Raw genomic sequence first — 21,906 nt, forward strand, 5'->3', positions numbered from 1 at the left:
ATGGTGAAATAAGTTCATAATTCTCGTGGATCCAAGCGCAGACAACCTGCCTTCCAGGCCTCATTCCTTCTTGATCTGCTGCCTCATCGCCGCCGTCCTCCTCTGCCACTCTTTTCGGCCATACCTCTTCCCGAACAGTTGCTCGCAACGTTGCCGCAGCTCTCCACCAACAAGGCTATCTATGGCAATCAACGAAGACTTCCACTTGACAACGCACTGGATGGAGCCATCCTCCCCTAGATAAACGTCCTCGACCTCTGCCACCCTGCCGTCCACTCCAGCAACACCGCCACCGGGGCGAACGAAGTAAACCTGTTTTACGCGGGATGAACGAAATGACGTACGAGCCCGTTGGGCCTCTACTGCCTCTCTGACCTCTCTGGCCTCTCTAGCCTTCTGCGTCTCTTTCGTTGAACGGCGAGGCCGCTTTGGGGGAACATGTTCGTCGAGAAGGACATGAGGTTGGGTAAATGACCGAGATCGTTTCCGATGAGGTGATCCTTGAGTAACAGCGCCAGACTCAGATCCGATAGCGTCTTCTGTCGTCATGGGAGACGGCGATAGTGGAGGCTGTAGAAAACCACCAATGTTTTCTGTGATTCCGCGTATCAGAATCAGGGATGACGTTCAACAGCGCGGCGGTATCACTTACCGGAGTGGCAGTCACCGGCCAATGTGTGAATACTCTGAGACCTAATCTCCCTGGTCTTCGTCTCTAGTCCATCGACTTCTTGCCGGGGCTGGAAAATAGGTCCACTCCCGATCTCTCTTTTCGAAAGGCGGGCAACATCATCTCCTGCAGCTTCTGCAGCTTGTTCAACGTCCGTGACACCGTCGTCCGTAGCTACCCGCGGCTCTTCCTGCAAGACGTCACGTGGAAGAGTGCCTCCTGTCATCTCCCTCTCTGTGCAATCAGGTAGAGTTGAATGTGCCGCCTTTGGCTTCGACTTACGCAAGCCGAAGGTCTCCTCGTACTCGGCAAAGACATCGTGAATTCGGCCAACAGACGCCGGTGCATCCGAATCAGCACCGCTGCCACTGCGATCGTTATCACCATTACCACTAGCCTGAGTACGAGTGTGGACAACGTTGTCATTGTGTGATTCATTGCCTTCTTGGTCGTGACTTGCACGGTTGTCCGTGTTGTACTTCGCTGAGGAGTCTGGGGTGTGCTTGCCATCATCCGTGCGTGAATCGGCACATCCTCCAGAAAATTTTGGGGACTCGTCGCCAGGATATGGCGGTCCCGCAGCTTCGCAAGCGGGCCTTTCGTCATCAGGAGGAACGGTGCCTTTACGGCACATGTCAACTGGTTGGTCATCGTCCAGCACAATCGGGTTGTCTAGGAGAAGGTTGTCAGTATGCATGGTCCCAAAACGCCTCCGGACGATGAGACTTTGACTCACCTTGGCTGGCACCGAGCTGTACATTTGTGACGGTCGTGGCGGTAGGACTGGCAATCTCCTCACTGTCACTCTCGCGACCATGCTCTCCGCTCGTCCCCTCGATTGGGCCTGGCGATTCGAAGACCTTGCAGAACATTGCGTCGCTACCTCCAAAGTGATTGTTGTTCTGCGTTAAGGTCTCATGCAGAGACGGAAGGTCGCTGGCTTTGATTTCACAATCAATGCCATCATCGTTCTTGTCACCATCATCGTTCTTGTCACCATCATCGTTCTTGTCACCTTCCTCGCCGGCTTCGACTTTGTCACTGCATGTCGCGCCGCTACCACGATCTCGAGTAACTCGGGTGCCGATCTTGTCGGGATGATAAAACATCGGCTCCAGAAGTTCCCGCAGCACTAGACACTCCCGAGGGGTATCCTGGTGATTGACAGTCATATCCACGAAATCCACGAAACCCGCTTTGCCGACGGGCTTTTTCTGATGAGATTTGGAGCTTTGTCTGCTCGACACACTAGTGGAAGACCCAACTGTGGGAGATTTGCTGAAAGTATGGTTGTCGAAGCGTGGTGCATTTCCTCGAGGTTGATATGCGATGAAGGTCGCCATGACTGGAAAATAAAGAAACACGAGCAAAGCGGTCGACAATTGTTCAGAAAGATTATGAAGGAGAATGGATTTGACGGCTGAGGATAAGAGAGGAATTGAAGCCATACATATAGACGGTCGGCACAGCCTAACGACCACCCAGTTTTGACTTCTCAAGAAGGCCCAGCTGCAAGTTTCAAGTTTTCACAACTGCCGAATTGACGCCCTCATCCCGCAAACAATTCTTTTGCTGATGTTTCCCGGGGGGGCCCTTGCGGTCTACATAAGACCATTGCGGCGACCAAGTGGAGCAGGTCATACCACCAAAACGCGACGAGGGACAAGGGCTTTCGATATCCCGAGCGTGGCATTGCCCGCGACGACCGGTGGTCTCAGTATGAGGGGTGGGCATGGGGCGGTGGCTTATTCTCCCTGGTCCTGAAGGCTCAAGGACGATGAGAACCATCTTCAGAGCACCGCGAGGGCTTCTCCAAGTCGGGCTTTGGGACGATCTTGCAGGTCTTGTTCGAAACCGGTAGGCGGGCAACCTCACAAGCACCCCCCCACCCACCATGGGTGGTAGCTGCGAGAATCGACGTCCGCGTTCGTCTCGAGCGAAATTGTCTTGCGAAGCCGATATTTTTTTTTTCTTTCCGTTCCCCCCCCCTCCCCGGGTTTTGTCGTCATCCGACGCTAATTGTGGGAATCACCGTACTGCATTCAGTTCAAATGAGACAGACACAAAATCCACTGGTATCACGCCGCGTACCCTTGTTCCCTTTCCCCCTGAGCGCTAAGGGCCAAAATAAAGGACTCGCCCCCGCTCGACGCTGCGAATTCGAGGCGGAGCGTAGGCAGCAACGCAGGCGCAGTGCCGATCAACCCGTGCGGCATTTTTGTGATTGGACGCAGGAAGTGCGGCGCTCAGCTTGCTGTGCCGGTCCGTGCCAAAAGCATCAGCTGCGCTTCACAGTCTGCCCTATCATCCTCCACCCAGCGTTCGGCACCGACGGGGAAGCAAGAGGGCTGAGTGTCAACGCGCGGAGACTCAGGCTGTTCTTGGTGACGATCTCCCAACTCTTTCGCAAATCTGGAACAAACGCCAGAAAAACCCACATCGCGAAAATCATCCAGGTGAGGCGGTACAGGGAGGCGCACCGTGGTACCCCTCAGGATCCTCGGTCGAGGTGTGGATGATGGGCGGGATCAGCTGGGCCCTGCCTGTAGATTGTGCGGCCGGTGGACCTGAATGGGTCACGCGGGAGTTGGAGGCCTCGAGGGGGCCGAAAAGGGCTGCGTCGAAGGGAGGGAAGGCCGCGAGGATCGAGGATTGGGAGGGTGATCGGAGTGCATTGGGAGAGGCAAGGCGGATTTCGAAGCAGCTAGTGGATATCGAGGGGGGCCTGATGCTGCAGAGAAGGATGCAGGCAGTAGTGCGCGACGTACGACGGATGCATCAGGGCGACGGAGGTGAGAAGGAAAACAGGTTGACGGACAGAGACATGGGAAGGGGACGAGGGTTCTTATAGCCGTCAAAGCGGCGGCGCGCCCAGCCCGCGACCATACCCGAAGGGGCCGGACCGCCTAAACCGAAGGCGGATTTCCCGGCAACAACTTTACAGTCAAAGTTGGTGCGTGATGATCTGGGGATGTCATGGGTGAAATAATCCTGGGGTTGCACGAATCAACATACTAGTGACAGTACGCGCTGAAACACCAAAATGTTTGAGCTGTGGTCGACTGACCCACTGGTGGGCCATTAACTAGGACTAATTCGACATCTTGGCATTAATCCCCCTTAGCTGACTCTGTTTTTCTATCACCACTTCCCTCGCACGCGTAAGTCCATACTGAAATGGATTCTGCCGATTCTCAAGATCTTATTGTCAGGCCACCTCCAGGCACAAGATATCTCAGTCATGGATTTGCTGCCCATATTTACGTGACACTTGATTGCGAATTCGTTATCAAGCGACCAAAGGTGTTTGTTGGGTACGACGATAGCTGGAATATCTTCCGTGGGCTTGTTGATAATGAGAGGATGATCTATGAGCGCCTGGGCGTCCACGATGGAGTCATTGGATATCATGGATACGACGAGAACAGCGGATCGATCCAGCTGGTATGTGCCAGTGATGGCGACCTAACAGATTTCATCAACAACAAACCGAAGCCGGACCAGAAGATTCGTTCCAAAATGATGAGACACATATCCGACACTCTGCTCTACATTTATTCACGTAATGTCGCTGTACAGGACATTAAGACCGATAATGTGCTTATGCATCAAGGAATGCCAAAGATCTGCGACTTTACCGAAAGCATCCTATATCCTCTGACCGAGAAGATGCAGAATGTTTGCCCCAGAGATGTATTAAATCAGGATCTTCTTGGGATTGGCTGCGTCCTCTATTCTATCTCTACCTGGGAGGTCTTCAACTACGATTTCTGCGAGAAAGGGTGCTGGCCCACTTCGGACGACCTGAAGCCGACAGAAAATATCGAGTTCGGGAGGATCATCGAAAATTGCTGGCACGGAGAGTATAGTTCTATCGAAGACTTTCACAAAGACATCACCGGAGTTGAGACAAAGTGAGAATGCTCTACCGAAATTGGAGTGATGTGGATTATCCCAACAGGGGTATTCCCTCAGTGTCCTACGGTGGAAGACGTCCTAAAGGGACAAAACACATTTGATTCTGAGACTGCACAGCAAGGAACCATAGCCGAATGTGTGCTACAGATCCGAGCCCTGCAAGTCTCAATCTTGCCCATTTGCTGCCTTGTTTGCAAGAGTGCTCGTGGAAGCTATGGTTGGCGGTGAATCATCGGAACAATACATCACCTTCTCTGGAATTGGGGTGGTGACATGGAGGCCCTGTTCGAACGTTTGGCTGGGTGTCTGGTGCAATGAAGCTTCTTCAGATGAAAATGTATCTAAGCATCTTACGTGCTGCTCTCGACTTGCTTTAGTTTTGCTTGTCGCTGCCCAACCCTACAAGCACCCAGCTTGAAGGGAATGCAGGTCCCTAGCAAGAGCCAAACTGCCTGATTGCATGCTCGAGTCGAATTTGTTGCAGACGTCAGGGATATACGTACACAAAACCCTAACCCCCCATGCCGGATTGGAATTTGGATTATTTGGATTATCGTCTGCGTTGAGCATTTGTGGACCACCATTTTATATATCTCCCTTGTCCGCTTCCAGCCTCTGCCTCGTTCCGCCTCTAACGGATGCTAGTAGCCCCTAATTATAATGGATCCCGAACTAGCTGTGAGTATATACTGTCTAAAGCGGCGTGGGTCAGAAATGAGGACCAGAGAGGCTGGGCACGTGGGACCCTCTCGCACAAGTTACCTTAACCGGCTGAGGGAGAGATGCTTTGCCATGACGCGGAGCAACTTGGACTGCGGGATGACTTATACTTGCACTGGCTTCTTTCATACACAAAGCTTTGTTAGAGTATGAGATAACCACTGCACACTGAGAGGCAACCGGCAGGCATGTACTAAAAGCCGGCAGTAATCCTTACGAAATCACATTTCGCAGCCGCACCACCCTGTTCCATTCTCGACGCAGCACTGCCTCCGCCAATCATTTCACCAGTCTCAATAACTTGTCTCTAGAGCATCCCAGCTTCAATCGTCTCACCTCTGTGTCTCTCGCTCCTGACCCGTATCTGCGCTGCTCAAAGAGATCGTATCCGACACTCACCTCCGCGGTTTCCCTCAAGACAAAACGTAACCACTCACAGCAACCTGCAAGTAGATCGAAGCCGAATCGAAGCATTTCCAATCGAAGTCGACAAGCTATCCCCACCTACGAAGATGTCGATATCAGCTAATTGAGCCTGATCAAACCATGCAACCACAAAGTCCATGCTCCTCCCTCCATGTGCGCCCCATCGTCTTGGGGTTCGCCAAAATCCTATTCCTCTCCCTCGGGCAGGTACCTATCGTGCGAGCTGCGCCGGCCTATGCCGCCAAACTATTCTCCTCCGCCGACGAACCAGAAGGGAAAGATCCGGATGATCCAGGGCTATGGATATACTTGACTGTTGCGGCAGTTCTTGTTCTGTTGGGAGGAGCTTTTGCCGGACTGACTATTGCGTTGATGGGACAGGTGAGTGGAAGGAAGCCAAAATATCATACCCCGGCACTAATACTGGCTCCAAGGATGAGATATACCTTCAAGTCATCAAGGATTCTGGCGAAGGCAAAGAGAGGGCCCATGCTGCCAAAGTGCTTAAGTTGCTCCGGAAAGGGAAGCATTGGGTTCTCGTTACGTTGTTGTTGAGCAACGTAATTACCAATGAAACTCTCCCCATTGTGCTCGATCGGTCGCTAGGCGGTGGATGGCCCGCCGTCTTGGGATCGACCGTCTTGATCGGTATGTTCACCTTTCGTATTGTGATGCCCCATCCCAGCTAACCTCCTTTGCAGTCATATTTGGCGAGATAGCTCCCCAGTCCGTTTGTGTCCGCTATGGCCTCCCCATCGGCTCTTGGATGGCGCCATTTGTCTTGATCCTCATGTACATCTTGGCTCCTGTGGCGTGGCCAACCGCGAAGCTACTCGACTATCTCCTTGGAGAGGATCATGGAACAACATACAAAAAAGCGGGCCTGAAAACTTTGGTATCGTTGCACAGGAATCTTGGGGAGGCTGGTCAACAGCTCAATGCCGATGAAGTGACGATAATCAGTGCAGTTCTTGACCTCAAGGACAAGCCTGTGGGCAGCATCATGACTCCAATGGAAGATGTATTCACCCTGTCTCTCGATGACGTTCTAGACGAATCCACCATGGACGACATTCTGTCCCAGGGCTATTCGAGAATACCCATCCACCACCCAGACAACGACTCCAACTTTGTGGGCATGTTGCTAGTCAAAATGCTCATCACGTATGACCCAGAAGACGCAAAGCCTGTCCGAGATTTCGCTCTGGCCACACTCCCCGAGACTCGACCTGACACTAGTTGCCTTGACATTGTAAATTTCTTCCAAGAAGGCAAATCCCACATGGTCCTTGTATCAGAGTATCCTGGGGAAGATCACGGCGCCCTGGGTGTTGTCACCTTGGAGGACGTTATCGAGGAGCTGATTGGCGAAGAGATTGTGGATGAATCTGACGTGTTTGTCGATGTGCACAAAGCGATTCGACGAGCCATGCCTGCACCAACGAGGCGTATCCCAAAGACGTACATCCTTCCTGACGAACCCTCGACAATCACTGGCACTGCCCCTGACTTGGTCAACATTGATGAAAGTGAAATACTCTCGCCCGAGGACTTGCAGAGGGCCAAAACTGCAGACACTCTCCCGCAGAAGGCGAAGGGGCCGGGAGGCGCTAGAAGACGCTCGAGTGCAGGAAACAGTGTTGGCGACAGCAAGGCTGGCCGAAGAGCCGCAAGCACGGATGAACTCAAGGAGCATCTGAAGCACTTAGGGCCCTCCAACCTGGCGAGCAGGCCGAGGTCCACGCGGTATAACACAGTGAAAATCAAACCCGGCAACAGCACGGCGCCCAAGGAGGGTGAGAACCGAGCGACTCCGGCCCGGCGGATCTCTGAAAATATTACTGAATATCAAACTGGTATTGGTGAGGGCATGCTCAGCTCAGGTGGTAAAGTTGCTTCCCGAGGCGTACAGGCTTTGAAGCAGGAATATGGCTCTCTTTCCTGTTCGCCCAATGAAAGGAGGCCACACAGTGCAGTAAAGTCATCGCAAACAGATTCAGTCCATGAACAGGAGTCCAACCATCTTGGCACCGAAGCCAAAGATATACAGCAAGCTCGACCCCCCGCACAGACACTTGAAAGCCAGAGCACCATTGGCAGCTTGCCGGAATCTCGAACTCAGTCGAGGAGCCCCTATTACCATTCCAAGGGTCCAGCCCGAAGTGGTAGTATCACAGAAAACATTGTCGACACTAACGGCTTCCGAAAAGTCGTGCTTGAGATGACGTCAAGTAGCGAGTCAAACGAGGAAGAAGAGAATTCGGGGGCCAACAAAGGACATCACGCGTACGGTGAACGCAAGAATCCATCGGCAGCGAAACTACGAGGCAGCAACCATGAACATCTCCCTGACTCCCATGATGGTGACTCCAAGAAGAAAAAGCGCCAGAGAAGGAAACAAGGCCACGGCAACGGAAAGGGGGAACGTGAACCACTGTTGGGCGACTAGTAGAGCTGGTGGCCACTATGGAAAAGCCAAACAATATGTTGATATTGTTCGATTGTATCGCCTCTGATGCGCAATTCACGACCATGTGTCTTTGGGAATGATATCACCACAAAACAATGGGCTGGATGAGAGGAAAAGGTCTGGCAGAAACAAGGTGAGGCATTGAATTCACTTGATGGGTGACAAACAAAGTCACTATACACTTATCACTTGTCACTATTCACTGTTTATTGTTTACTGCCTCACTTCCTCGATTCACTTAATCAACAACACCTTGGCGTGATGTGAAATTTTCTCTGCCTCTTCCTTCCAAATCCTGTCAACAAAGCCTTCAACTTTCTCTTCCTCTCTCCTGTCTCATCATCATCCCTTGTCTTTGTCTCGACTCTTCTCTACCAGGTCTGAAAGAACCGCAACCACAATCACAGCAACGTTGCCACGCCGACCTTTGAGACTTTCTCAGAAATCACTCCTCCCTCACTTCTCTTGAGTTGACTGCTCTCTCTCAGCACTTCTCTCTCTTCTCAAGACTTCACCAGAATCAAGTCGTCCCTCTGTGATCTCGAGTTCACTGCTCTTGTCACTTCTCTCTACCTTCACGACTTCACCAGAAATCACTCCTTTCTCTCTGCTCCTGAATTCACTGCTCTGAGCACTTTTCTCTCTCTTCGGTCCTGTCACGACCGCAAAGTCACCACCACGACTTTTCTCTTCTCTTCTTTGTTGGTCCCGTCACGACCACAAATTCACTACACCCACCACCACCACCACCACCACCACTCTTCACTTCTCTGTGGTCCAGTCACGACCACCACCTCACTTCTTCTCTTCTCCTCTCCTCTCCTCTCCTTTGGCTCAGCCACGAGCCCAGACCACACCGAGTCCCTCCGCAGCTTGTCACTTCCTGAAGCACACAATGCCTTTCACCATGCAGCCAGAGACCGCAGCCTTCCCCTCCCTTCGGGAGTACATCCAATCCCGTCTGGCTACGGAGATTGACTGGGAAGGCTTCGAGTTCTTCATGACAATGTTCTTCTTCTATTTCATGGTCTACCACTTGGCCCGACACGGAGTCCTGTCTGCGTTGTTTGCGGCATCGCAGAATCCCGACACGGGGCTCCAACAGCTCGGACACTCGGTGTCACAATACCTGAAAACCGTCCTCCAGACCCTGCAAATGAGCGGGCTATTCCTAGTCATGGCGTACGTGCTAGGAATGCCCGGCCTTGCTGCCATTTGTGGGTTCTTACTTCTCTTCGCCTTCTTCCAAGAGTACTGTCGCGCTGTTACGAAAGCGCGCACTCTTGCAACTCCTTTTCTGTCACGGGGCATACGACAATTCAAAGACTCTGTCGACCTGGTCGCTCTCCTTGTCCAGGTCGCCGTCGCCATTTACAGAGTCTGCTCCACGACGTGGCACTTCTGCACCTCCGTCACCAAAATCTCAAGCTGGAGCACGATCAAGAACACCTTGGACCCGGTTACTCGTCCTGTCTTGAATCAGCTCCAAAAGCCGATGCAATTCGTCGCCGCCCTCGTCAAGACAATCTCGGAACTTCTGTTCCGACTACGGGGCGGTCGCGAGGCCCTCAGAGCCGCGTTAGAGAAACACGCCAAGCTCGCCGAGGAGAATGCACGGCTGACGGCAGAAGTAAAGGCCCTTCAGATCCTCCGAGCGCCCAAGGACAAGCAAGGGATCTGGATTCAGGAGCGGCGGGCCATTGAGGCACCGCCGACCTGTTTCCAGACCCAAGCTCTCCGGAAGGCCGAAAAGGACTGTCGGGCAGCCGAAAAGGACGCCAAGCGATGGCGGAAGCAGTGGGAGGACTGCCAAGCCAACATCGCCGAGCTCGAGGCCCTCGACGACGACGCCGAGGCGCGCGTCCGTGCCGCCACCGCTCAGAGAGATGAGCGAATCCGAGCCTTAGAGGCCGAGCTGACGGCCGTTGCTGCTTCGGCAGCTTCGAAAGTCAGAGCCATGACAGCGGCTCTTGAAGCTGAGAAGGCCGAGTCTGACAAACTCCGGTCTTCTCTCAAAGCTGAAGAGACCAAGTCTGGCAAGCTCGAGTCTCGCCTTGGAGAGGAGGTTGCTCTGCTCACGCGTGAGAGGGACGCCGAGCGAGCACTCCTCGAAAAGGTCAGGACGGAGGCGGCCGAGGCCGAACGAGCAGCCGCGGACCAGGTTCGCGAACAGAAAGACGCTGAGATCAGCGTCTTGAAGGCACAGATGGCGGAGGCTACAGCCGAAGCCGCGGTGGTTGTGGTGGCCACCGCAGAGATTGGCGTTCAGACCGATCTCGCTGTCGAGGCATCTCCGGCTATCACGCCGGTAGGTGTTGAGGCAGGCACTCAAACCGAGTGTATCGGTCTGAACGACCAATCTCAGAACGCCGCGTTCGTGAACCTGGAGACCGAGCTGCTCGCGAGCAAGAAGGAGCTTGAGAAGACAGGCAAGGACCTGGAGGCATACAAGTTTGCCTGGAAGAAGACCTCGGAGGACCTGTGCAGCTGCAACGGGGACCTGCAGAAGGCCCTGAAGGAGGCAGCAGAGCTGCGCTCCCGGAACCACCAAGGCGGCCACGAGTTGCAGCAGAGCAAGCGGGAGGTGGCAGAGCTCAGAGAGCTGCTGTCCCACCGCCAGCAGGAGGCTACAAACCTCATGCAACAGCTCCATCGCTGCAACGAGGCCGCCGAAAAGCAGCTGCCAGCGACGGAAGAGGTGAAATACTGGAGAGGGCGAACGGAAGCCCTCTCGAGAGACCTGGCGAACCTGCACGCAGAGAACGTGCAAGCAAAGGGAAGCCGCCAGGAAATCCTGGAGAAGTTCCAGGTGGGCGAAAAGCAATATTATGCTTTGAGCCAACGATTGGAAAAGAGCGAGGCAACCGCGCGAGACCTCGAGAAACAACTGAAGGCGGAGCGCGAAGCACGCGCCCGGGACGCCCAGGCCCCCATGATCAACAGCCAAGTCGAAAGCCTGCAGAGACAGGTCATGACAAAAGACGACGAGATCCGGGGCCTGAGGCGGGAAATCAACCAGCAGAAGCTGGATTCCGACGCCGCCATCAGCACACCAAGGTCCGACCGGGTCGGCACCTCGCCCTTTCCCACGCCATCCAAGACTCCCCTCTCGAAAATGTTCGAGAACAAAGTCCGCGAACATGCGGAAGACACCAAGAAGCATGCGATCGAGAAGCAGCAGCTCGAAAGCAGAATCGCTTCGCAGGCCAAGGATCTCAAGCAACTGTGGGATACCAAGGACCAGCTCGAACAGGAGCGGGAGAAACTAGAGGCGGAGGTCAAGAAGCTTCGGGAACAAATCACCGACGAAGCCATGGATGTGGCTTTCGCCCGGGAGTTCTACGAAGACGACAAAGAAGACATCCGACAGGCCCAAGAGGAGGCCGAAAGCTGGAAGACGCAGTTCGACGAGGCACAGGCGTCGGTGCAGAACATGCAACTCGACTTGCAGTTCAAAGAAGGCCAAGTGGATGCAGCGCGCATGCAGGCCGACCTGTACAAACAACAGGCGCAGAGCCGCGCGGTCCACGACGAGCCGGATGCACCGCGCCTGCACAAACGCAGCGCCGCCGAGGACAGTCCGGGTGAGCAAAAGAAGAATCAGGACACCAAGAAGAAGATCCTGACAGCACGTCATTACAGAGGCGTGCTGCCGTCTACCCGACTCCACCAAGAGCACATTGATCGTTCTCAGCAGGCGGCGCAGGCACCTCAAGCGAACGTCTTCCAGCACCTCCAGGCGCCGGCGCAGCTGGTTCCTCCTCCTCCACAAGCCACTCAGACCGCCGCCACAGCAGCGGCGGCTGAGGAAGACGTGGACGAATCGTCCATTGTCTCGGAGGAGGAGTGAACAGAACAGCTGACGCCGAAGAAAGCGCACCCAGATCTTGGGCCTGGACGATGTCAAACATACCAACCAGCAGTCACTACGGACTCAGTGGAGGATTTCAGGGGGGACATTCAAAGTCAAAGGATACAAAGTCATGACGGACTTGGTGGAGGATGATTTGGTGGGAGTGAGTGTGTGCACGATTCTGATATCAGAACACGGCACAGAGTCAGGACGGACTCGGTGGAGGAACAATGGGGGGGATCGCAGGGCCAGCCAGAGCCAGAGATCACAGATAGATGTCGCAGGCGACACTGAAGGAGGAGAGGAGGTGTGCAGCATTCAGTCAGCGGAGGTGAGGGTAGAGTACAGATGAAGTCGTCACGGACTCGGTGGAGGATGTACAGAAAACACTACCAGGACCAGGAGAGCAGCAGGGAGAAGACAAATGCAGTTGACGAATGTGCACGCAGAAGCAGATCTTTGAATCACCACGACTTCTCCTTCTTCTTGTCTTTCCTCGTGCGTAGAGATTCTTGTAGACGACGATGACCTGTGCGCAGCCTGCAACAGCCTGCAACAGACTCATCCAAGACAGCTTCAAATGCCCCAATATCGTCCACAAGAACTCGTGCTCGATCATGCACCCATCCAAAGTCGGTATACCCCTAATCCTCCATGCAACATGCGCCCAGACGAGACAAACAGCGCGACCAGCATCTCCTGCGCCCGTCGATTCCTCCGACCTTCCTTGCTACGTGCCAAAGCCGCCTTCGAAATCTCCTCGGGTGACCCGTGCAAGATTGATCGCCGCAGACACATACGCCAGGTGGCTGAAGGCCTGCGGCGTGTTGCCCAGCTGTTCGCCAGAGAGGGCGATCTCTTCACTCAACATGCCTGGAGAGCGCAGACAGAACAAGTTAGCAAGCCACAGCGAGCCAGCCACAGGAGGGGGGAAACAAGTCAAGAAAGAGGCACTGACCAACGTGGTTGCGAAAATTGGTGACGGTTTCGAACATGATGTTGGCGCGCTCGAGGTACTTGGAGTCATATTTTGCCGCCCGGATCAACGATTCAATGAGCCATAAGGTGCACATCACGAAGGTGCCTTCGCGGCCGCCCACGCCTACCAGGTACCAGAGTCAGAATCGATGGCAGCGTGTGGGAAATAGGGCGGGAATAAAGAAAGAGGGACTCACCATCGTCAGTCTGCTCATGATCGTAGCGAAACACGAACCCGGCGCTCGTGAGCCCCCCCTTTTCCGGGGTTCGCAGGATGCGATCCAACGTGCCAACAAACTGCGGGTCGTTCGGACTCATGAAGAACACCAAGGGCGCAATCAGCACGGCGGAATCTAAGGTCGTGTTGGACTCGTAACTCTGCACGAAGCTGTTCATCTGGTAGTTGAAGCCCTTTTGCATCACCTCCTCGTAGATGGTGTCTCTCGTCTCGAGCCACTTGGTGCGGTTGGGACAGGGGAAGTTTCTCTTCTCGGAGAGACGCAGGGCGCGATCGACGGCCACCCACAGGAGGATTTTGGAGTAGGTGAAATGCTGCTTGCGGCCGCGCACCTCCCAGATGGACATGTCTTGCTGCGTCCAGACCTCGCACACGAAGTCGGTCAAGTAGCGGATGTCGAGCCATTGGGCATAGCAGATGGGCTTCCCATGCTTGTTGTACAGGTAGATGGCGTCCATGAGCTCGCCGTAGATGTCGAGTTGGACGTGATCCGTGGCGGCATTGCCGATGCGGACAGGCACGCTGTCTTGATACCCCCCGAGATGGTCGAGCGTGAGCTCCGGCAGGCACGTGGAGCCGTCGATGCCGAACATCAACGGGAGATGTTGTCTCTCTCCCGCAGACGCCGCCTCGGCCTTCTTGCGCCATTCGGCAATGCGGGCGAAAATAAAGTTGATATATGCTTCTGCCTCGGCGGGGAAGCCCATTTTGAGCAACACATAGACTGTGAAGCTGGAATCCCGCACCCAGGAGTAGCGGTAGTCCCAATTCCGTGGCCCGCCGATAGCCTCTGGAAGCGAGAACGTCGGTGCCGCGACGATGGCGCCTGTCGGGTCATATGTCAGGAGTTTGAGGATGAGCATGCTCCTTTCGACTTCTTGCTGGAAGCGCCCGCGGTATTGGCATGCGCGCACCCAGTTGGTCCAGAATTTGTAGGCGTCGTTCTCCAAGTTCATCACCAGGTCTTTGGTCAGATGCGGAGCCACATGGCGATTGCACATGATCATGAAGATTTGCTGGCCTTCCTCAAGATCGACACGGGCTCTGAATGATCGTGTCTTGCTGCCACTGGGAGCAGATTCGCCGAGCTTGATGGGCTGGAACATCTTCGGCGTGGAGGAGACCGGGCGGTCGTGGGTACAGAATGTGGCGTGGAATTCGGGGATGTCGGCGGATCCCGCTCTCTCCTTGTCGTCGGGAACCCAGGCAAGGGTCTGGTGATAGGTGCCGTCCTCGCTCTTGACCTCGGACGCTCTCATCGAACCCTGACCTCGAGCATAGTCGGGGCGCGGACACAATTCGATATAGATGGACATCTTCCCCCGAACGCACTCCAGCTTCCTCACCAAGGTCGAACCGCTCCATTTCTCTCGCAGGACTTTGTTATGCTTCGAGACAGCGAAGAAGTCGGTGAGGTTGACCACGCCGTCCTCGTCAATCCATTTCGTTTGAAGGAGGTTGGAGGATCCTCGGTAGTTCTGCTTGCACACTGTACTACTCTGCGGGCTGATCTTCCAATGCCCTCCCGCACTTTTGGTTGTGTCAAGCACATTGGCGAAGATGGACGGGGAATCGAAGTGAGGCCAGCACATGAAGTCAATGCTCCCATTTTTACCCACCAGGGCACAGGTTCGCATGTCGCCGATGAGCCCATAGTCCTCGATCTGGAGGGGTTTTACCTGTCGTGCCATTTCGCCCATGCTGGATCCAGCGTGCTTTGGTGTAGAGAAAATTGAGAGACGGCAGGGAACTAAAGTAAAGACCAAGTCTTTGGGGAGCCAGCTTCGACGTCGAGGGTTTCACATCGGATCACGGGGTCAAGCCGAAAGAGACAAAGACGGATGACTAAGGCAGAGGGAGGGGAGAGCTGGCAGCCGTTGAGGCCCAATACAACAACGAAGTATTTGCCTGATTCATCAATTCGATACTTGTCAGCCACCACTCGCACACAGGATCAAGTAAGCTATCAATCTTGGAAGTTGGTTGTTCTTATCTGATTCGAGGTGGGTTGTGGATAGACCCCTTTTGTACCCGGCGAGTCGGTACAGTAATAAGGCGAGTTAGCAGCTCGGATAAACTGTTCCGGCACTAATAGACAAGCTGATCACGTGCCCCGCTAAACCAGTCTATTGCTTCTATTATGGGAATCCGCAGTCTGACTCCATATCACCCCCATTTCACCGATTCACCCCTGTCTCCCCATCAACGGCAACCCTCATCTTGGATCTACTCCGTACTGTCCTGCATACCCGTTGGACCTTTGCATTTGTTCTCATCTCTCGCTCTCTCTCTCACTGTTGAATTCAGGCTACCAGTCATTCGTTCATAGTCCACCGCTCCTTCCATCCAGCGTCCTCGTACCAATGACTTAATCCCCTCCTTCCGCGTGCTCACTTCTCACATCCTTTCCATGGACACCACACCCTACAGTGACCAGGCTTCGAGACCTTCTTCCACCGCTCCGCCGATAACTCCTGCTGACGAGAACTCTCTGTTCATCAACCCTCGTCGTAAGTACAAACGGCGAGGTACTGGCTCCATCTCCGACACCAAAAGCGAAGGCTCAGAAGATGAGGCAGGTTCCTCCATGTCGGAATCAGAAGAACACGAACTAGGGCTGTTGGACTCGGACGTGGATGCCGACGATGACGGAGAAAGCGGGTTGAACAAACACGAAAGACGCAAGTACATCAAAAGAAAGAGGCGGCGCGATGGGCTCAATGCGAGAATTGCTGGCACCACGGGGATATCCAAAGACGAGGCTCGGGAGGCAGATAAAAATGTCGTCCGCAACCTGGTCATCAATGCCGTCCTCATTGGCCTGTGGTATTTCTTCTCACTGGCCATATCTATTGTGAGTCTCGAATTGCTGATCATCTGGAAGCGACTGACTTGGCTGGCAGTACAACAAGATGATGTTCTCATCCGATCACCTCGATTTCCACTTTCCGCTCTTCGCAACCTCGTTACACATGGTGGTCCAATTCATCTTGGCCTCCGCCATCCTCTTGATATTTCCCTCCCTACGACCCTCTCAACCGCACCCGCGGATACATGGGAACGAAGCACAGCCCGCCAAACCACTAGTCACCCCTCTATTCTATTTCACCCGACTAGTGCCCACCGGGACGACGACATCTCTCGACATCGGCTTAGGCAACACCTCTCTTCGCTTCATCACCTTGACATTCTACACCATGTGTAAATCCTCGGTACTAATCTTCGTTCTTGTGTTCGCCTTCCTCTTCCGACTGGAAAAGCCTTCTCTCAAACTCATCCTCATTATCCTCACCATGACCTTTGGAGTTCTCATGATGGTCGCCGGCGAAACGGCTTTTCATGCTCTCGGTTTCGCGTTGGCCATGTCCGCATCCTTCTTCTCCGGCTTCCGATGGGCCTTGACGCAGATCCTTCTTCTCCGCCATCCCGCAACCTGCAACCCATTTGCCACAATGTTTTTCATCGCCCCCATCATGTTCGTCACGCTGTTCTTCATAGCATGCGTTTCCGAAACGCCATCCGCCGTCATCACAGGCGTCGTCCTGCTGGTTAGGGAACACGGGATCGCCAAAGCTCTGCTTCTGCTCGTGGTTCCGGGGTGCATTGCATTCTGCATGATCGCAAGCGAATTCACATTGCTTCAACGCACCAGTGTCGTCACCCTCAGCATCTGTGGCATCTTCAAAGAAGTGGTCACGATTAGTGCCGCGGGGATCGTCTTCCATGACGAGCTGTCCATGGTTAATATCACTGGCTTGTTGATCACAATTGTCAGCATTGCCAGCTACAACTATTTGAAGATTGTCAAAATGAGGGAAGAGGCGAGAGAAAAATTGAAGAAAAAAGACGCGGAGCAATATCGCGAGTTAGATGAAGATGACGACGAGATCAGCGATATTGCGGCGGCCAATTTCTCATTCATCCAAGATGCCGGTAGTGCAACCCGCGACTCCGGCTCCGGTCCGAGAACCGACCCTGTACCAAACAGCGTCCTGGGCCCGTCGGTGAAGAGAAAGGAAAATATAGAATAGAAATTTAGCCAGTCAAACTTTGTTGTTTGTGTGGCGCCTGGCCGGAACAGAGACTTGAGAGCATTGTACGTTCTCGTCTTCAGTCCTGGACTCATGCGGTAATTCTAGACCGCCCAATTGCATTTCCTCCAATCTGGTTCACAGCTTTTCCCGCGGATCGACTCTTTCAACCCTACTGTGAATGGTTAGGAGTCCTCCCACTCTCCCTTCAGTGCTGCACAGCCCAAACATCCGCAGAACAAAGCAACGGCGTACAATCATATAGCAAAACTTGTCAGGCACGACGTGGTGGCTCGATTCAGCTGGCCTAGACAATTTCAACTGTCCCGTTCGGCCACTTGGTAAATTTCGAGACGTCGTAATGTGCTGCAAAACAGCCAACACGGGCAAATTTCCCTCCTTGCTGCCTCGTCAGGACCAACCCAACGACAGTCTCTTTGGCAAGGAACCCTTCGGCAAGGGAAGTCCTCCGATCACCATAATCGACCTCTCTAAACAGGGGAAGGATGTACACAGAGGCGTAGCAGTCGATGGTGTCCAAACCATCGTCAAAATGGACCTTGCACCCAATTATGCAACTTATGCACCACGGCGGCTCGCAATCAGTCGTATGCTCATGAGACCTGGGGAGCAAGATCACCGTAGGGAATGAAGACTTTGCGAGCTGTTGTGCTTTCAGCTCACATTCCGCAAGGTGACCTTCGATGGTGATGGATCCGTCTATGATGTTCCCGTTTCCATCCTCATCCACGGTGTGTACGTCAACGCCGCGGATTGTCGCCAATGTATACCGTCCAAGGCGCGCATCAAGCGGATAGGTTGTATGACTCATTGAGATTGCGCCGTCCATGGACATCCACGACCACGACGGGGCACGGTAGGTGGCTGATCGTCGGTATGGTGCAATCTCGGATGGTCTGCAGTGGTGATCAAGGTACCAAGAGAGCCCGCATAGCATCGTATCGTGCCACAGTCCAGCATAATACCCGTCTCGCGTGAGGGACTTGATTGCCTTGACGACTCCGGCAAGAGCCACGACCTTGTCGCTCTTGACCGTCAGCCCTGCTGCACTGTACATTTCCACCATTCGCGCCCAATTCGCCGGTACAGGACTGGGCGTCTGCGAGTCGTCGAGAACGTAACGCGGCTGCGAATCTGCCAGCGGACGAGTGATCAAATTCCGAATATCCCATTGGTCCTGTTCCTGTTTAAGGGGAATCATACTCTTACCAGGGAGACCCCATGGGGCCACCTCACTGGCGCTGAGTTGTCGGCACTCCCAGTACAGTTGCCGCCGGTCAAAATAGAGCATTCGAGGGGACAGAAATCGCTCTTGAAAGACCCAAGCCCGGTTCAACAGCTCAGACGATTGGAGAGTTTTTTTCCACGGCGGGTATGAGCGAAAATAATAGCATGAAATGTCTTGCCTGGCAGAGTAGGTTGGCAATCAGCACGGTAAGATGTGTACAGTGAGATGCAAATGAGCTTACTCAACGATGGTGCCTTTCAGTCTGAATACAAGGTTTATCAACGGTGGGACCACCGCTTGAGCATTTCTCTGGAAAAAGCAACCACTGGAGCCCTCGTCGTTGACAACGGTGGCCGCAATGTTCAGGGAGGAGCAGCTGTAAACTCTGTCCATGAGCATCGATTGTTCGTTCCAGTCGGAGGGCGAGTCCTGGATGACTACCCATTCAATCTATCAATATATGCGATGAACGGCAACAAAAGCAGGTGAACGCAAAGGGGGAAGCCCTTGTTGTGCCAGACATTCTTCAAGTGGACGCTCAACCTCCAGAAAAAAAAATATGGGAAGTTTCAAGCGGGCGAGAGGGTAACGTACTGCAAAGCGAGTCGATCCACAGAAAGCGATAGCCCAGGCTAATGGTCACCATCATCGCGTCGCGGAAAGTTGGAGAAACTTCTGCCATGGGCAGAGAGGTCTGAAAGGCTACCAGAGTATCATTTCGCAGTTGTAAAACTGTTTGACTCCCCCAACGGTGCGACAGGGTTAGGTAACCGCTAGCTTGTTTGGCTTTCTCGTCGACCTGAAGCCGTGCTGAGAGCTGACGATTCTCGTATTGGACCTCAATCAGCCGAGACGGGCGCCAGTAGGGGTTGCTTTGGCTCTTCACATTACAGTCGCTGTGAGTCTCGAGACATGTTCGAAGCCAGTGGGCGGCAAGGACGGGATTCTCAGGCGGGAAATTCTGACTCGACGGCGAATAACCGACCACGTTGAGATTCAAGACTAATCAACTGTCAAATCGGTCTGAAAGCGTGCCATCGACCACTCACTATCAGAGGGTATCGAGGCAAGGACAGCGAAAGGCCCATAGGCCGTAGGGACCGCAGCACCGGGTCGCTGATTGGCGTTGAACTCGAAGCGTGCAGCGTGTGTGAGCGAGGGTGGCATGTGGCCGTTCAACAGCTCTAAGATGAAAGAATAGGAGATACTGCTCAAGGAACCGTTCAGAAAACCGACCTCCCACAGCTGCCCATCGAGTCGGTCCGTTCGAAGAGCCTCGTAAAGTTCCGTACAGATGAAACATCCCTGCTCGACAGAACGAAGCAGATTCGCCCAGGATGAATGATGTTCCCCACTTGATATATTTGGGTCGTTCTCTTCAATAACGCGATCCTTGGTTGGATGCACTCGGAGGAGTCCTAGCTGGACTTCCCTCAGCATCCGTGCACACGCTCCACAATGCATGCTAGATGCGCGCCTCGACAAGGCTTCAACACAATCCCTTCGAAAGGAATTCAAGTCGGACGATGTCAGGATGCGGGGCTGACCATGCGAGTCTTTCGTAAAATGCCCGGGCATCTCAACGGAAACACGGCAATGGTATTCTTCCCTGGGGATGACAGGGGCTCTGCCAGAAATGGCTTAATCCAGTCTAAGAACGTTCAATCGGTCCCATGGTTGGAATAGCATACTCCACACTGCGAGAAATATCACGTTGGCGCCTGAGAACAGTTCTTTCGTGTATCTAGACCACATTGGTCCTAGTCAATATCGCTATCAGGCTTCTGATGCCTGAGGCTGAGCGACGGCCTCAGCTCTTGACGAACGAACCAATCAAAGGGAACCTCTCAGACGTGACTGTACATTGTTACAGCGTTTTTGTCTCAGCGGCACGGCCTCGAGACCCTACAATTCAAGGGACATTTGTTCCTAGTTGTCGGCCTCTCCAATGCGTCGTGCGATATCGTGTGAAGCGACGACTGAAAGTGGCCGAGAGTCAATAAGGCGTGAAGGCAGAACGATCATGGGCCGGGGCGAGTGAACAATTCTCGTTCGTGAACCGAAGATGCATTGACTACTTTCCGGACTTCTTGGTCCACTCCATCCCCTGTCATCAGTCTCGAGTCAGTCCAGTTTCCCAAACATGGCATGGAAGTCCGAGTCCCTACCGCTCCCAAGACCTCTTGTCCTTTCGCCAGAGACTTTGCCTGCTCTTCTCCTAGCCACTGCGGCTCCAAACGATTGATATTGTCTTCGATCTCCCATGCTCGGCCGCCTTCGATGTAAAAGGCCTTGCCGTTTTGCTGCTCATCGCAAGCAACGCCCGCGACTATCTTGGCTACATCATCGGTCTCATTGATAGGCAAGCCTGCTGCTCTCCAGCTGGCCTCAATCCCCGCTGTCATGGTTGTGGGGACCATCCACGGACATATGGCATTGACGCGAATACCCATCGTGGGGGGCAGGTATAGTCTTAACGAGCGCATCAGCCCAAGAATACCATGCTTCGTCGCCTGTTTGGTAACGAGAAATTGTCAGTACCATTGACTCCACGCTTTGCGGCACTTCAACCCTCACCTGATAGACGAACAGGCCGGGCGATTCCTTGAACCCGGCCACGGACGAGAAAAGAATTAGGGACTTGTCGTCTCCATCCTTGCGGCCCTGTCGCAGATAGACACAGGCGATCCTGGCAAAGTACAACGATCCAAGTAAATTGACGTCTAAAACCTTTTGGTTGGGGACCTGTTTCCTGTAAGTTTTTGCCCACATTTGTGGTAGAAGTTTCTCGCTGATACCTCTCGGACTGATGTTAAATCTAGATGAGGGTCAAACCAGTTCCCAATTTCAATGATGCCAGCGCAGGATATGGCGCTATCGACTCGGCCGTATCTTCCCAGGCAAAAGTCGAACAAATCTATCATGGACTGATAGTTCGTGACGTCTGTGGTCTTGAATGACGCCGAGTTCGGGTGGGCTTTGTTGAGGTCGTCCGCGAGAGCTTGACCTGCTTTCTTGTCCAGGTCTCCAAAGCAGACATACGCTCCCTGGTTGGTACAGAACTTTGCCAGTGCCTCTCCTATACCATGAGCACCACCTGTCTCAAGGTGAGAATGTGACCTCACACTTCAAGAAGCTCGTATTTACCTGTCAATAAAACGACTTTGCCTTTCAATCGGCCTAAGAAGGTGTCTGGCTGGAATCTGCTCATCATGGAAGAAGGCTTTCAAAAATCTCGAACTATAACAAGTATCCTGCACTCATCCCCATTGCACCATCTCTCCTGCCTGCAGCTATATCTGAAGATTCGCTCCTTTCGTCCTTCCGCCAAGGACCTGCTGGTGAGCGTATGT

At 53.6% G+C, this 21,906-nt stretch overlaps 7 protein-coding genes across 7 annotated transcripts; 4 read left to right on the plus strand and 3 right to left on the minus strand.

The window, feature by feature from the left end:
* Window positions 1-60: 60 nt before the first annotated feature.
* AYL99_09499 (hypothetical protein) lies at window positions 61-2,013 on the minus strand (the record flags this gene model as incomplete). Its single annotated transcript, XM_018841006.1, has 4 exons — window positions 61-593; window positions 653-904; window positions 953-1,342; window positions 1,407-2,013. The coding sequence occupies 4 exons, from the start codon at window positions 2,011-2,013 to the stop codon at window positions 61-63; spliced, it is 1,782 nt and encodes a 593-aa protein (XP_018689687.1).
* A 1,834-nt stretch (window positions 2,014-3,847) lies between these two features.
* On the plus strand, window positions 3,848-4,588 carry AYL99_09500 (hypothetical protein; the record flags this gene model as incomplete). The annotated part of the gene is made up of 1 exon (XM_018841007.1): window positions 3,848-4,588. One exon carries the CDS (start codon window positions 3,848-3,850, stop codon window positions 4,586-4,588), a length of 741 nt encoding a protein of 246 aa, XP_018689688.1.
* A 1,266-nt stretch (window positions 4,589-5,854) lies between these two features.
* AYL99_09501 (hypothetical protein) lies at window positions 5,855-8,183 on the plus strand (the record flags this gene model as incomplete). Its single annotated transcript, XM_018841008.1, has 3 exons — window positions 5,855-6,115; window positions 6,169-6,382; window positions 6,436-8,183. The coding sequence occupies 3 exons, from the start codon at window positions 5,855-5,857 to the stop codon at window positions 8,181-8,183; spliced, it is 2,223 nt and encodes a 740-aa protein (XP_018689689.1).
* Window positions 8,184-9,099: 916 nt separating this feature from the next.
* On the plus strand, window positions 9,100-12,054 carry AYL99_09502 (hypothetical protein; the record flags this gene model as incomplete). Its single annotated transcript, XM_018841009.1, has 1 exon — window positions 9,100-12,054. The coding sequence occupies one exon, from the start codon at window positions 9,100-9,102 to the stop codon at window positions 12,052-12,054; it is 2,955 nt and encodes a 984-aa protein (XP_018689690.1).
* A 733-nt stretch (window positions 12,055-12,787) lies between these two features.
* AYL99_09503 (hypothetical protein) lies at window positions 12,788-14,973 on the minus strand (the record flags this gene model as incomplete). The annotated part of the gene is made up of 3 exons (XM_018841010.1): window positions 12,788-12,930; window positions 13,016-13,159; window positions 13,233-14,973. 3 exons carry the CDS (start codon window positions 14,971-14,973, stop codon window positions 12,788-12,790), a joined length of 2,028 nt encoding a protein of 675 aa, XP_018689691.1.
* A 710-nt stretch (window positions 14,974-15,683) lies between these two features.
* AYL99_09504 (hypothetical protein) lies at window positions 15,684-17,304 on the plus strand (the record flags this gene model as incomplete). Its single annotated transcript, XM_018841011.1, has 2 exons — window positions 15,684-16,127; window positions 16,177-17,304. The coding sequence occupies 2 exons, from the start codon at window positions 15,684-15,686 to the stop codon at window positions 17,302-17,304; spliced, it is 1,572 nt and encodes a 523-aa protein (XP_018689692.1).
* A 307-nt stretch (window positions 17,305-17,611) lies between these two features.
* On the minus strand, window positions 17,612-21,764 carry AYL99_09505 (hypothetical protein; the record flags this gene model as incomplete). Its single annotated transcript, XM_018841012.1, has 9 exons — window positions 17,612-18,731; window positions 18,795-18,990; window positions 19,148-19,555; window positions 19,603-19,760; window positions 20,632-20,660; window positions 20,722-21,066; window positions 21,131-21,298; window positions 21,352-21,650; window positions 21,701-21,764. 9 exons carry the CDS (start codon window positions 21,762-21,764, stop codon window positions 17,612-17,614), a joined length of 2,787 nt encoding a protein of 928 aa, XP_018689693.1.
* Window positions 21,765-21,906: the final 142 nt, after the last annotated feature.

This window comes from Fonsecaea erecta, assembly GCF_001651985.1.
Source record: "Fonsecaea erecta strain CBS 125763 chromosome Unknown Scaff9, whole genome shotgun sequence".
NCBI classification, from domain to species: Eukaryota; Fungi; Ascomycota; class Eurotiomycetes; order Chaetothyriales; family Herpotrichiellaceae; genus Fonsecaea; species Fonsecaea erecta.